This window comes from Arvicanthis niloticus, chromosome 24, assembly GCF_011762505.2.
Source record: "Arvicanthis niloticus isolate mArvNil1 chromosome 24, mArvNil1.pat.X, whole genome shotgun sequence".
Lineage (NCBI taxonomy): Eukaryota > Metazoa > Chordata > Mammalia > Rodentia > Muridae > Arvicanthis > Arvicanthis niloticus.
In genome coordinates this window covers 28,606,831-28,622,545 of record NC_133432.1, presented here as the reverse complement: position 1 = coordinate 28,622,545, position 15,715 = coordinate 28,606,831, and the positions used below count along the sequence as shown (strand labels likewise).

The 15,715-nt window shown below is 39.5% G+C and overlaps 1 protein-coding gene across 1 annotated transcript in view; it reads right to left on the bottom strand.

Moving 5' to 3' along the window:
• Positions 1-15,715, bottom strand: part of LOC143437995 (cytochrome P450 3A13) — a 32,762-nt gene that overhangs the window by 6,490 nt on the left and 10,557 nt on the right. Inside the window, exons 7-9 of the mRNA XM_076923404.1 lie at positions 14,260-14,408; positions 4,940-5,067; positions 3,603-3,669 (exon numbers count right to left, since the gene is read on the bottom strand). Of these exons, the coding sequence (XP_076779519.1) occupies positions 3,603-3,669; positions 4,940-5,067; positions 14,260-14,408 (344 nt within the window). The remainder of the gene's footprint in view (positions 1-3,602; positions 3,670-4,939; positions 5,068-14,259; positions 14,409-15,715) is intronic.

The window sequence follows — 15,715 nt, the reverse complement described above, 5'->3', positions numbered from 1 at the left end:
TAGCCCATGTCCATGGATCATGGGATTAACATAGTGACAATGGCCATCTTACCAAAAACAATCTAGAGATTCAATGCAATTCCCATCAAAATTCCAACACAAGTCTTACAGACCTTGAAAGGACAATTCTCAATCTCATATTAAAAAACAAAAACCCAGGATAGCTAAAACAATCCTGTACAAAAAAAACTTCTAGAAGTATCACCATCCCTGTCTTCAAGCTGTACTACAAAGCAATAGTAATAAAAAAACTGCATGGTATTGATACAGAAACAAACAGATTGATCAATGGAATAGAATTTAAGACCCAGAAATAAACCCACATACCTATAGACACTTGATTTTTGACAAAGAATGTAAAATCATACAATAAAAAAAGAAAGCATCTTCAACAAATGGTGCTGGTCTAACTGGATGTCTGCATGTAGAAAAATACAAATAGATCAATATTTACCACCCTGCACAAAACTCAAGTCCATGTGAATCAAAGACCTCAATGTAAAACCAGATACACTAACTCTAATAAAACAGAAAGTGAAAAATAGCCTTGAACGCATTGGTACAGGAAACAACTTCCTGAAAAGAACATCAGTTTCACAGGCACTAAGATTAATGATAAATAAATGGAACCTCATGAAACTAAAGGCTTCTGTAAGTCAGAGGACACTGTCAATAGGATAAAATGGCAGCCTACAGATTAAGATTTTCACTAGCCCTACATCTGACAGAGGACTAATATCCAAAATATATAAAGAACTCAAGAAGGTAGACACCAACAATCTAAATAACATAATTTTTAAAATGAGATACAGGAATAAACAGAATTCTCAACAAAGGAATCGCTAATGACCAAAAAACACTTAAATGTTCAACATCCTTAGATTTGTCATCAGTAAAATACAAATCAAAATGACCCTGAGATTCCACCTTACAGTAGTCAGAATGTCTAAGATCAAAATCTCAAGGGACAGTACATGCTGGCAAGAATGTGAATGAAGGGAAACACTCCTCCATTGCTGGTGGGAGTATAAACATGTATAATCACTCTGGAAATTAATCTGATGGTTTCTGATAAATTTGCAAATAGTTCTACCTCAAGACCAAGCTATACTGCTCCTGGGCATGTACCCAAAAGATACTGCACCATCCACAAGTATACTTGCTCAACCATGTTCAAAGCAGCGTAATTCATAATAGCCAGAAACCGGAAACTACCTAGATGCCCCTCAACTAAAGAATACATAAAGAAAATGTGATACACACTGGAATATTACTCAGCTATTAAAAACAAAGCTATCATTGATTTTGTAAGCATATGGATGGAACTAGAAAATATCATTCTGAGTAAGGTAACCCATACCAAAAAAAGACAAGCATAGTATGTAGACACTTATAAGTGGATATTAGCCACAAAGTACAGGATAGCCATGCTACAAACCACAGACCCAAAGAAGCCAAATAACAAGGAGTGCCCAAGGGAGGCTGGTTGAATCTTTCTCAGAAGGAGGAATAAAATAAATATAAGAGGTAAATGGAGGGAAGGAACTGGGTGGGAAAGTGGATGGGGAGGAAAGCAGAGTAGATAGGGGGATCGAATTTTGGGAGAGCAGGGGAGAAAGAATGAAAATTGGTAGGGATGAGGCATTTCTAGGACATGCCAGAAACCCAAGATTACAGTGGGGGAGACCCCAGGGTGAGTCTAGATGAAACTCCTAGAAGTTGGGGATATGGATCCTAAAGATGCCACTTCCTGTAGCCAGGCAGGACTCCCAGTGGAGAGATAAGGACAGCAACCCATCCACAAAACCTTCTACCATAAGTGTGTCCTGACTTCAAGATGTGCAGAGACAAAGATGGAGCAAAGAGGAAGGAAATGTCCAATCAATGACTGGCCCACCTTGAAACCTATCCCATGGACAAGAACTAATTCTTGACACTATTAATGATACTGTTATGCTTGCAGGCAGGATCCTAGCATAACTGTTCCCTGAGAGGTCCACTCAACAGCTGACCAAAACAGATGCAGAGACCCACAATAAAAGAAGCTCAGGGAGTTTTATGGAAGAGGTAGGGGAAGGACTGAGGGACCCAAAGAGGTTAGGGACTCCACAGGAAGACCAACAGAGTCAACTAAGCTGAACCCTTGGGGGCTCCCAGAGACTGAACCACCAACCAAAGAGCAAGCATGGGCTGGACCTATCACACACACACACACACACACACACACACACACACACACACACACTGCAAATATGTAGCAGAGATGCAGCTTGGTCTTCATGTGAATCTCCCAACAACTAGAGCAGGGGCTATTTATAAATCTGTTTCCTGCCTGTACATCCTATTCCCCTAACTGAGCTATCTTGTCTGGCCTCAGTGGGAGAGGGTACACCTACTCATACAATGACTTGATGTGCCAAGGTGAGGGTGCTCACCATTAGGGGGCGTGCTCTCCATTCTCAAAAGAAAAGGAGGGGGAATTGGGGGGAGGAGCTGGGAGAGGAGAGCTGATATTGGGATGTAAAGTGAATTAATTAATTAGTTAGTTAGTTAGTTAGTTAATAACAAGGGAGAGCATGATGGTCCAGCAAGATGGCTCAGCAGATAAAGGGCCAAACCCAATGAACTGACTTCAATTCCATGAACCCATAAGGGTGGAAGGAGAGGACAGTCTCATGCAAGTTGTCCTCTAAGCTTCACATTCACACCATTGCATGTACATGCCCATATACAAACGCAAACAAAATAAGTGAATTTCTAAGATATATTCTAAAAAGACTGTGAGGTCGTGCACATAAGGGAGTGGGAATATATAAAAGCTTGTGTACATTCAGCTGAAAATGACTATATGCCTATAATTTCTCTAAACCTTGTTAACTACTTTTTAAGTGAAACCAAGAAAGTGGGCAACTTGTCCCACTCTTACATGGAACATAACTCATAGCTACATGAGATATGGTGGAATTAGAAAGCCATCTTTCTTCAACTATCACACAGCAATGGTTTCCTCAAAAGCCATCCATGATGGGAAACGAGCAGGGGAAAAACTATAAAGAGGAGTTGTATTCGTGCTTAGTACCAAGTCTTTCTGTACGAATTCCTTATCAACTAGACAAGAAACCAAAGCTTGACTGTAAATCTAGTACTGGATAGACTATAACCCTGTATTTCCAGTGACCATCACCACTGTGGAGCTATGCCTGCTCACTGGATATCTAAATGTAAATCTCTAGGGACAGCTTCTGACTCAGTGAGTCTAGATGAGGCTAAGATGGTATTTGTTCTGTGGTACAAGATCCAGACCACTGATGACCTCCAGGCCTGAAGCACATGCTATGGCTGCCCTTCAGGCTTTGAACACAGTAATTGTCCTGTGCTTCTGTAAAGTTCTTCTGGCTGCTGGCTACATCTATGGGTTGGGTTGGATTGGGTTGGGTTGAGTTGGGTTGGGTTGGGTTGGGTTGGGTTGGGTTGGGGAAAGTTGTAATTGCTTGTTTTCAGTTTTGAAACACATTAATCTATTTTAAAAGCCTCCTTCATATTTCTAGAACAGACTCCTGACTCGGGTTTCCCATCATTAAACATGAAACATCCTTGCTTACCTTTATGCGATTCTTTGATTTGGGAATTCTGGGAGTTTATCATCAGCTGAAGAAAATCCACTCTTTGCTGAAAGAAAATAATTTTGAGAGATGCAAGGTCAGCTGAGAGGTCAGGGTGAGTCACAAGTTCAGAACTAACAACCATTCTGAGAATAATGCTTATTTAAAGTCCAGAAGTCTGGCTAGTGTTCCCAAAGTCAAAGATAAAAATGTACATATATACACTTTGGGGAACAGAACACTTTCCTGAGTGAACACTGGCTCTGTGTTCAATGACTTTGGTCCCTCCTGTCTTTGATAGAACCTGAGTTCTCTGGGTTCTGAACAGTCCTGGTCAGCCCCTTACCTTCACATGTATGTTTACACAGGAAAAAGTGGGCTCCAATCTTGTATCTTTCTATCTCAGTCTTAAACTATTGTCTTTATAGATGAAAGTCATTCCATTTCCAGATCCCATCAGTAGTTTAGGGGAGAAGATCTTTAAATGTCCTATGCACCAAGCTAGAACGCTATGATTCTCAGCAATAGTGGGGTACCCAGTCCTGCTCCCCTTCATCACTCCCTAGTCCATTTGTGTGAAACAAAGTCTGACTACTGAGAGAAGCACTACGGCTCTCCAGGTCATGAGGAGCTCAAACTTAATTCAGACGAGCCAGATTTATTAGCATATGCCTGTAATCATACCTTCATAGGCTCCATAGCAAGACTGTGTCTCAAAACAATAAAAAAATTAAAAATGAAGCAGACTAACCTGGGACAGTTCTCAATATGCAACTCTAGAATAAGATTAAGCAGTATGCAGGGCAACTTGGACCATTATTCAAGGATGACACACTTGTTAATCATGTGCAAGGGTCTTGGTTTTATCCCCGACACTGAGAAAATAACAAACTTTAATTTTTTGACATACATCCATAGAGTTTTCGTAATTCCCCTTACTCCCCAGAAATTGTTTGCAAAAAAAAACTCTTTTTCCTGGCATGTGGTGAAGTTCTTGCCTTAAGGGGATGGCATCTTAAATGTAAATAAAATATAAAATAAAATTTTAAAAAAGACAAAAAAAAATAAATTGAAAAAAATATTTATTCTGTGCCAGGCATATCATTTAATTGTAAATACTTTCTCTGACTCATTTTATTTCTCTATTCCCAATCTCTACACTCTTCACTCTTCAAAACATCCAAATGTTCCTATCCTTAACCTGCAATCCTCCATCTAACTTTTAAAGATACAGAGAAAGTGTGTGTGTGTGTGTGTGTGTGTGTGTGTGTATACATGCGTATTTGTCTCATAAAGAGATTTGGAAACACATTAGTCCTCACGTGATCAGTTATTACCTTTTCTTTCTCTTTCATGCGACTCTCTTTCATTCGTTCTACTGAAGTTTTAAAAAAGGTTATGACATCTCTTGGAAACAAGGAGACATTTAGTGCTTCAAATACTGGGGTAAGGAATGGGAAGAGTGCTAGAGAAGGGAAAAAAGAGAAACCATGGTGAAAATACAAAAATCTATCTGGAGAAGTTACACACATTCTGCCAAGCAAGACAGTAAGTCCTCAGGATCCCCACTGAGACACATTCCCTCTTGCTCAGGTTCCAGAACACTTGCTGGAAAAGTGTATGTCAGTGCATGGCCACCAACATAGAAGTGATATAAATCATTCTTGCTACATAGTTTCAGGGTTAAATTCTTTTCTTCTCATCTTTTACATTTTGGACTAAGGGGACTGGGGATTGTGACTTTTGTTGTTGGTTTGGTTTGGTTTGGTTTGGTTTGGTTTGGTTTGGTTTTTTGACAAATTAGGATTTAGCCCAGTGCTATACTTAATCAAGGTGATAAAGAAAGAGCTTTTATGGGCAGAGAGATGGCTCAATGGGTAATGTGCTTGCCTTTCAAATGTGAGAATCTGTGTTCAGTTCCTACAACCCATGTTAAGGGCAAGTGCAGTGGCTCAGAGTGGCACCATGAGAGGGAGAGAATGAATTCTGTAAGTTTGATGGCCACTTAGGTCAGCCTACCTGGAGAAGTTCCAGGCCAGTGAGAGAACCTCATTCAGACACCTGAGGTTTTCTTCTGAGGTTTACCTCTGTATATTTATGTGCACCCATATATACAAGTACCTACCCACGCATGAATATATACACACAAAAATAATGATGATGATGATGACAATAACTTTAACCAAAAACACACACAAAGAAAGGGATTTTGTAAGATGAAGGCAAAACAATACTCAAAGAGAGTTTATGATTGTTGAAGAAAAGTTGGTCTCATATGATAACGCTTTCTAGCATGTGCCACTAAAAGAAAAGAGAAAACACAATTCAGGCAGAGAGACTAGATACTACCAAAAAAAGTGCAAACTAATGCAATAAAAAGCATGAAGAAATCAATGAAAACAAAGATTCTTCTGTGAAAACATCTTCAGAGTTAGCAAAGTGTTAGCTGGAACTGTTCTAGAAAAAGTGATGACTCAGCTTACTAGCACACAGAGTCAAGTGGGAGGGGAATAATGTTATGAAAAACATAAGGGCATATAAAGGAATTCTATTAATAGATGGAGGGCTAGAAAAATAGCCTAAATTATGTAACTTAGCTAGAATGTACAGATTCCTACAAGTTTACAAACCATGGAAGCTGACTCAAAAAAGAAATGCATACCATGCATAATAGGCCTGGGGCATGAGAGGTTGTATGTCGCACAGTAAATACAAAGACCCCTAGCATCTCTCTCAGTCTACAGTTGTCAGGCCGTGGAAGGGTATCCTGGTTCTTGGGTTGTGGGTGTTCAGTCATGCCCCCAGAACCCAGGCTCCTGACAGGAGGTCTAATCTCCATTCAACCTGCACCCTTCAGTCACGTAGGGTAGGACACAGGTAGGGCAGAGGTAGAGGGCATGATTAACAGGCCTCAGGCCCTAGACAGATTTACATACTAATGAGGTACCTGAAGGCCAGAGGGTGGAGTCAATTAAGCATACTTCCCTAGCCCCTCCCCCCTCTCCCTGCTATTTAACTCAGGGTGGGTTTGGGGGGGTGGGGGGGGAGTGCATCTAGATCCATCCACCATCCATCATGTCAATAAACCCGTTTCAGAAACCCAAGGACTTTCTCGTGTTTGGGGCCACGACGTGAGGAACCATGGAGCCATAGCAGCCAGGCCTAACTTCACCCTGTAGGAACCCAGAGTGTTCCCAGCCAACTACCCACAGCTTGGGTGAGGAACCCTGAGTTCTCCAGCCACATTACCTACACAGAGTAAATGGAAAACTATGATAAAAGGAAACTATCTTATAAATGTGTTCCTGGATCATATTGACTCTTTATCTCCTCCTACCTTGCCTTATGGACAGAATTAAAAGTATCCCTGGTTTAAAAAAAAAAAAAAAAAAATGCTGTCTACAAGGAAAGCCTAAGACCAGAAGATTTCCATGCTAACTCTTACCAAATGCATAAAGAAAAGGATATACCTTTTCTTCCCAAACACTTCCAAAATATAGAAAGACATGAAAGTATCTCCAAAATTCTCCATAAGACAACTAGTGCCCCTAATATTAAGACCAGACAGAAATCTCACATGCAAACTACAAATAAACAATACTTATACATACATAAAAAGATTTCCAACACAATATTAGTATACTGAACCAAGTGACTATAAAATAGCTATATTACTCTAACTAGGTAGGATTAATCTCAAGGTTGCTCTACTGTACAACCAAGCATATCAATGCAAATGAAAAATGAGCAAAACAGATGAACAAATGCAAACAGTCTTTGAGAAAAGCCAACATCCTTTTGTGACAAAACACAGTTTCTTCAGCACTCTATATTAGGCATTACTATACAACTCAGCACTTCTCAAGTATACATCCAAAACAACTTAAAACATGTTCAGACACAAATGTGTGTACAAGTGCTCATAGCAGCACTGTTCTCAACAGCCAAAGAGTCAAAACATTCCAAATATCCACCAGTCACAAATAAATAGAACTTGTCATGTCCTTACCATGGGATGAGATTCTGCCATAGAGAAAAATAAGTACTAATATACACTTCAAGATGCATAAACTTTTAAAGCATGCTAATTTGGAATCTAGACACAAAAGGTGATAGATTGCACAATTTTATTCATATAAAGTGTTCAGAATAGGCAAATCTACACAGTTAGAAAGTAGACTTACTTGTTGTTTATTCATGATGGAGGTAAGAAAATGGTCATTAAAAGTAGAGTTTCGCCCTTCCGCCCCCTCCCGGATCTGAGGCCTGGCGCAGACCCCCGCCTGGTCTGCTCCCATGTGGATACCGGATTCCTCCCAAGACATCCTAGAGGGTCCACTGAACCCAGAGCGGCAGAGGAACAACTGAACTCAGAGTGACAGACAACATATCCCGAGACATCCTAGAGGAGCCACTGCACTCAGAGCACTGGACACCTTCTCCTGAGACATCCTAGAGGAGCCACTGCACTCAGAGCAGTGGACACCTTCTCCTGAGACATCCTAAGGAGACACTGCACCCAGAACAGCAGACACCTAGCTGGTCTGCTACCTTGGAGACACCATATCCTGAGTCATCCTAGAGGTACCACTGTACTCAGAGCAGCTGGAGAAGATCACAGAGACATCTGGACCCCAAGGAGATCAGACACAAGCAAGATAACTGGAAATACAGGCTTCAGTCCAAGACAGCAAGTACAGGTAGCACTAGAATTAACCAGATGGCAAAGGCAAGCGCCAGAACATAAGCAACAGAATCCAAAGTTACATGGCATCATCAGAATCCAGTTCCCCCATCATAGCAAGCCCTGAACACCAGATCACACCGGAAAAACAGGATTCAGAATTAAAATCACTTCTTATGACAATGATAGAGGACTTTAAGAAGGACATAAATAACACTCTCAAAGAATTTAAGGAGAACACAGGTAGACAGATAGAAGCCCTTAAAGAGAAAACATAAAAATCCTTTAATTAATTGCAAGAAAACACAACCAAACAAGTGAAGGAACTAAACAAAGCCATCCAAGATCTAAAAATGGAAGTAGAAACAATAAAGAAATCACAAAAAGAGACTACCTTGAAGATAGAAAACCTAGGAAAAAGATCAGGAGTCATAGACACAACTATCACCAACAGAATACACGAGATAGAAGAGAGAATCTCAGGTGCAGAAGATACCATGGAAAACATTGACACAACTGTCAAAGAAAATGAAAAATACAAAAAGCTACTAATCCAAAACATACAGGAAATCCAGGACACAATGAGAAAGCCAAACCTAAGGATAATAAGTATAGATGAGGGTGAAGACTCCCAACTTAAAAGACCAGTAAATATCTTCAACAAAATTATAGATGAAAACTTTCCTAACCTAAATAAAGAGATATCCATAAATATACAAGAAGCCTACAGAACTCCAAATAGTTTAGACCAGAAAAGAATTACCTCCCAGCACATAATAATCAAAACATCAAATGTACAAAACAAAGAAAAAAATACTAAAAGCAGTAAGGGAAAAAGGCAAAGTAACATATAAAGGCAGACCTATAAGAATTACACCAGAATTCTCACAAGAGACTATAAAAGCAAGAAGATCCTGGACTGATATCATACAGACCATAAGAGAACACAAATGCCAGCCCTGACTACTATACCCAGCAAAACTCTCAATCACTATTGATGGAGAAAACAAAATATTCCATGACAAATCCAAATTTACACAATATCTTCCCACAAATCCAGCACTTCAAAGGATAATTGGTGGAAAACTCCAACACTAGGAGGGAAACTACAACCTAGAAAAAGCAAGAAAGTAATCTTCCAACAACCCTAAAAGAAGATAGCTACACACACATAACTCCAGCGCCAATAACAAAAATAACAGAAAACAACATTAATTTTTCCTTAATATCACTTAATATCAATGGATTCAATTCTCCAATAAAAATACATAGATGACCAGACTGGATACATAAACATGACCCAGCATTTTGCTGCATACAGAAAACACACCTCTGTGACAAAGACAGACACTACCTCAGAGTAAAAGGATGGAAAACAATCTTCCAAGCAAATGGTCCCAAGAAACAATCTGGAGTAGCAATTCTAATATCAAATAAAATCGATTTTGAACCAAAAGTAATCAAAAAAGATAAAGAAGGACACTTCATATTCATCAAAGGAAAAATGTACCAAGAGGAACTCACAATTCTGAACATCTATGCACCAAATGCAAGGGCACCCACATACATAAAAGAAACTTTACTAATGCTTAAAGCACACATTGCACCTCACACAATAAAAGTGGGAGATTTCAGCACCCCACTCTCAGAAATGGACAGATCATGGAAACAAAAACTAAACTGAGACACAATGAAACTGACAGGAGTTATGAACCAATTGGACTTAACTGACATCTATAGAACATTTCATGCTACAACAAAAGAATATACCTTTTTCTCAGCACCTCATGGTACCTTCTCCAAAATAGACCATATAATTGGTCACAAAACAGGCCTCAACAGATACAAAAAGATTGAAATAATCTTGTGTACCCTATCAAACCACCATGGACTAAGACTCATCTTTAATATGGACAAAAACAACGGAAAGCTCACATACTCGTGGAAACTGAACAATGCACTACTCAATGATGACTTGGTCAAGGAAGAAACAAAGAAAGAAATTAAAGACTTTTTAGATTTAAATGAAAATGAGGACACATCATATCAAAATTTGTGGGACTCCATGAAAGCAGTACTAAGAGGAAAAATCATAGCTCTAAGTGCCCACAAAAAGAAAATGGAAAGAACGTACATTAATAAATTGACAGCACACCTGAAAGAGTTAGAACAAAAAGAAGCTAATATACCCAAGAGGAGTAGATGGCAGGAAATAATCAAACTCAGGGCTGAAATCAACCAAGTTGAAACAAAAAGAACTATAGAAAATACCAACGAAACCAGGAGCTGGTTCTTTGAGAAAATCAACAAGATAGACAAACCCTTAGCCAGACTAACCAAAGGGCGCAGAGACAGTACTCAAATTAATAAAATCAGAACTGAAAAGGGAGACATAACAACAGAAACTGAGGAAATTAAAAAAATCATCAGATCTTACTACAAAGGCCTATACTCAACAAAATTGGAAAATCTGTATGAAATACACAATTTTCTAGACAGATACCAAGTATCAAAATTAAAACAGGAGCAGATAAACCATCTAAACAGTCCCATAACCCCTAAAGAAATAGAAGCAGTCATTAAAAGTCTCCCCACAAAAAAAGTACGGAGCCAGATGGTTTTAGTGCAGAATTCTATCAGACCTTCCAGGAAGACCTAAAGCCAATTCTCTTCAAACTATTCCACAGAATAGAAACAGAAGGAACAATACCCAATTCATTCTATGAAGCTACAATTACACTCATACCTAAACCACAGAAAGACCCAACAAAGAAAGAGAACTACAGACCAATCTCACTTATGAATATTGATGCAAAAATACTCAATAAAATTCTTACAAACCGAATCCAAGAACACATCAAAACAATCATCCATCATGATCAAGTAAGCTTTACCCCAGGAATGCAGGGATGGTTCAATATTTGAAAATTCACCAATTTAATCCACTAAATAAATAAACTCAAAGAAAAAATCTGCATGATCATCTCACTAGATGCTGAGAAAGCATTTGACAAAATTCAACATCCCTTCATGTTAAAAGTCTTGGAAAGATCAGAAATTCAAGGCCCATACCTAACATAGTAAAAGCAATATACAGCAAGCCAGTAGCCAACATCAAGCTAAATGGAGAGAAACTTGAAGCAATCCCACTAAGATCAGGGACTAGACAGGCTGCCCACTCTCACCCTACCTATTCAATATAGTACTGGAAGTCCTAGCTAGAGCAATTAGACAACAAAAGGAAGTCAAAGGGATACAAATAGGAAAGGAAGAAGTCAAAATTTCACTATTTGCAGATGATATGATAGTAAACTTAAGTGACCCTAAAACTTCCACCAGAGAACTCCTAAACCTGATAAACAACTTCAGCAAAGTGGCTGGATATAAAATCAACTCAAACAAATCAGTAGCCTTCCTCTACTCAAAGGATAAACAGGCTGAAAAAGAAATTAGGGAAATGACACCCTTCACAATAGTTACAAACAATATAAAATACCTTGGAGTGAATCTAACCAAGCAAGTAAAAGATCTGTATGACAAGAACTTCAAGTCTCTGAAGAAAGAAATAGAAGAAGATCTCAGAAGATGGAAAGATCTCCCATGCTCCTCGATTGGCAGGATTAATTTAGTAAAAATGACCATCTTGCCAAAAGCAATCTATAGATTCAATGCAATCCCCATCAAAATTCCAAATCAGTTCTTCATAGAGATAGAGCAATTTGCAAATTCATTTGGAAAAACAAAAAAACCCAGGATAGTGAAAACTATTCTCAACAATAAAAGAACTTCTGAGGGAATCACAGTCCCTGACCTCAAACTGTACTACAGGGCAATGGTAATAAAAACTGCATGGTATTGGTACAGAGACAGGCAGGCGGATCAGTGGAATAAAATTGAAGATCCAGAAATGAACCCACACACCTATGATCACTTGATCTTTGACAAGGGAGCTAAAACCATCCAGTGGGAAAAGGACAGCATTTTCAGCAAATGGTGCTGGTTCAACTGGAGGTCAACATGTAGAAGGATGCAAATCAATCCATTCTTATCTTCTTGTACAAAGCTCAACTTCAAGTGGATAAAAGACCTTCACATAAAACCAGATACACTGAAACTAATAGAAGAGAAGGTGGGGAAGACACTCAAATACCTAGGCACAGGGAGAAAGTTCCTGAACAGAACACCAATGGCTTTTGCTCTAAGATCAAGACTTAATAAATGGGACCTCATAAATTGCAAAGCTTCTGTAAGGCAAAGGATACTGTCAATAAGACAAAACAGCAACCAACAGATTGGGAAAAGATCTTTACCAATCCTACATCTGATAGAGGGCTAATATCCAATATATATAAAGAATTCAAGAAATTAGACTTCAGACTACCAAATAACCCTATTAGAAAATAGGATGCAGAGCTAAACAAATAATTCTCAACAGAGGAAACTCGAATGGCTGAGAAACATCTTAAGAAATGCTCAACATCCTTAGTCATCAGGGAAATGCAAATCAAAACAACCCTGAGATACCACCTCACACCAGTCAGAATGGCTAAGATCAAAAACTCGGGTGATAGTAGATACTGGCAAGGATGTGGAGAAAGAGGAACACTCCTTCATTGTTGGTGGGATTGCAAGCTGGTACAACCACTATGGAAATCAGTCTGGCGGTTCCTCAGAAAACTGGACGTAGCATTACCTGAGGACTCCGCTATACTACTCCTGGGCATATACCCAGAAGATGCTCCAACATATAACAAGGACATATGCTCCACTGTGTTCATAGCAGCCTTATTTATAACAGTCAGAAGCTGGAAAGAACCCAGGTGTCCCTCAACAGAGGAATGGACACAAAAATATGTGGTATATTTACACAATGGAGTATTACTCAGCTATTAAAAATAATGAATTTGAGAAATTCTTAGGTAAATGGATAGAACTAGAAATTATCATCCTGAGTGAGGTAACCCAATCACAAAAGAACACACATGGTATTTACTCACTAAGCAGATGTTAGCCCAAAAGCTTGGAATAGCGAAGACTCAACTCACAGACCACATGAAGCTCATGAAGAATGAAGACCAAGTGGGGATGCCTCAGTCCTACTTAGAAGGTGTAACAAAAATACTCAAGGGAGCAAATATGGAAACAAAATGTGGGACAGAAACTGAAGGAGGGGTCGTCTGGAGACCATTCCACTTGGGTATCCATCCCATGTACAGTCACCTAAGCTAGATACTGATGTGGATGGCTGGAAGTGCATGCTGTCAAGAACATGATATAGTTGTTTCCTTAGAGGTCTGCCAAAGACTAACACATTCAGAGGACGATGCTCACAGCTAACCACTGATATGATCAAGGGTTTCTCAATGGAGGAGTTAGAGAGAAGATTGAAGGAGCAGAAAGGGTTTGTGACCCCATGAGGAGAGCAACAATACCAACCAACCAGAGCTCCCCAGGGTCTAAACCACCAGCCTGGGAGCACATAGGGAGGGACCCATGACTCCAGCTGTATATGTAGGGGAGGATGGCCTTGTCTGGCGTAGGTGGGAGAGGAGATTCTTGGTCCCATGAAAGATGAACACAGAGTGGGGGGGGGGGTGTTAGGGTGGGGAGGGGGAGTAGGGGCAGGGGGTAGGTGGGGGCACAGCTACATAGAAGCATGAGGAAAGGGGATGGGATAGGAGGTTTCTGGGTGGTGGAGGGAAGTAGGGTAAAGGGAATAAAATCTGAAATGTAAATATAATACCCAATAAAAAATAAAATAAAATGAGTTACTAATATAAACAGAAAAAAGTAGAGTTTCTAGGATGACAAAGATGTTCCACAGCTGACAACAGTGATGGCTGGAAATACTTTAAATATACTGAAAAACCAAATACTTGCCTGTTTAAGTGGGCTACTGACAACATATGTGGATTATCTCTTACTACACTGTTGCTTAAAAAGACAGAAAGACTGAAACATTAGGTTACTTACTCACTGAGAGGAACAGTGGATCAAAGATATCAAATTTTAAGAGCTTCTTGATTTTTTCCACAAAAGGATCCTGTGGGTTGTTGAGGGAATCAATGTTTACTCCAAATGAGGTGGCTGTGATCACATCCATGCTGTAGGCCCCGAAGATGCTGAAGAAAGATGGAAAATAACAGTTAAACATCTTTTTAGTCTAGCTAAGATACATAAAGTGTGAAGCAGGAGTAAATTCACATGTCCAGCCAAGACAGTCAGAATGTCATATACAAACCCTGTCCTTGCTTCTGTCACACTCACTTGTGAGACGTTTGTCAGGTGACAGTGTTGTGCCTATCTTTGTGATGTGGGATGACATGTATACTATCTATGACTGTTAGTTTTAATTATCAAAATTACATGATTTTCAGTCACTGGGGAAGAGGAATTGTTTCTACCAATTGGACAGGCCTATGAAGGGGTTGCTTTAGTTGTGTTAATTGCTGTGGAAAGACACAGTTCTCCACTGTGGGTGGCAGCATTCCCTGGGTTTGGTCTGCACTGTGGAAGTGTGGGAAAGATAAGCTAAATACTAAGCATATGTGTGCTCATTTTATTTTGTTCTTCACTGTGGATATCAATTCTCTCCCACTCCCAGAGATCTAACTCAAGTCGCAAATACCCTAACCCACAAAACTATCTTGACAGCCCAAAGAAATATTTTCTATTTCACTCATAGTCTCAAAAAATCTATGATGAAATATAAGTGATTTGATGTTTTAACTTTCCTGTTTGTTATATACACAGCATCCTAATATGTACTGAGTACTTTCTCCACTCTTTTCTATTGAAGCCACATTATCAACTGTGTTAGGAACTGTGTTCCTTTTTTCTAAGCTATCTTCTTCTAGAATTTCAACAATTATAATGGAATAGACAAGTTAATAATGAATCTTGAATACAGAGATGAGGCTCATTCTCTATTGGGCACCCTACTTTCTCATAGGAGACACTCCTTTCCAGAGTGTTTCCATTACAGTCCTAATGCTGCTACAGGGATGTCTCCAGCTTCCTTTGGTTTCAACTCCAGCCACAGTCTGAGCTGTTGTAATTGGTGGTAACACTGTACAACCCATTTTTAACTAGTCCTGAAGTAACTTCAATTAATGACTTAACAATGGGAACTTCAACTTCCCAGTAGGTAGTTATGGAGTCTCCTAGCACTGCTGTTAGGATTTGAATGTGAATATGCCACCAGAGGATTGTGTGCTTGAACACTTAGTCCCAAGCTGTACCACTGCCTGGGGAAAGTGTGGCAATTTGTAGAGGTAGAGACTCATTGGAAGCAAGTCATTTTGGGCAGGTCTTGATATAGCCTGGCCATACTTCCTTCCTTTTGATTGTAGATGCAGTGTGATCAGGTAGCCTCCTGCTCCTGCTACCATGATGGACTGCATCTCCCTGGAACCATAGTCAAAATGAA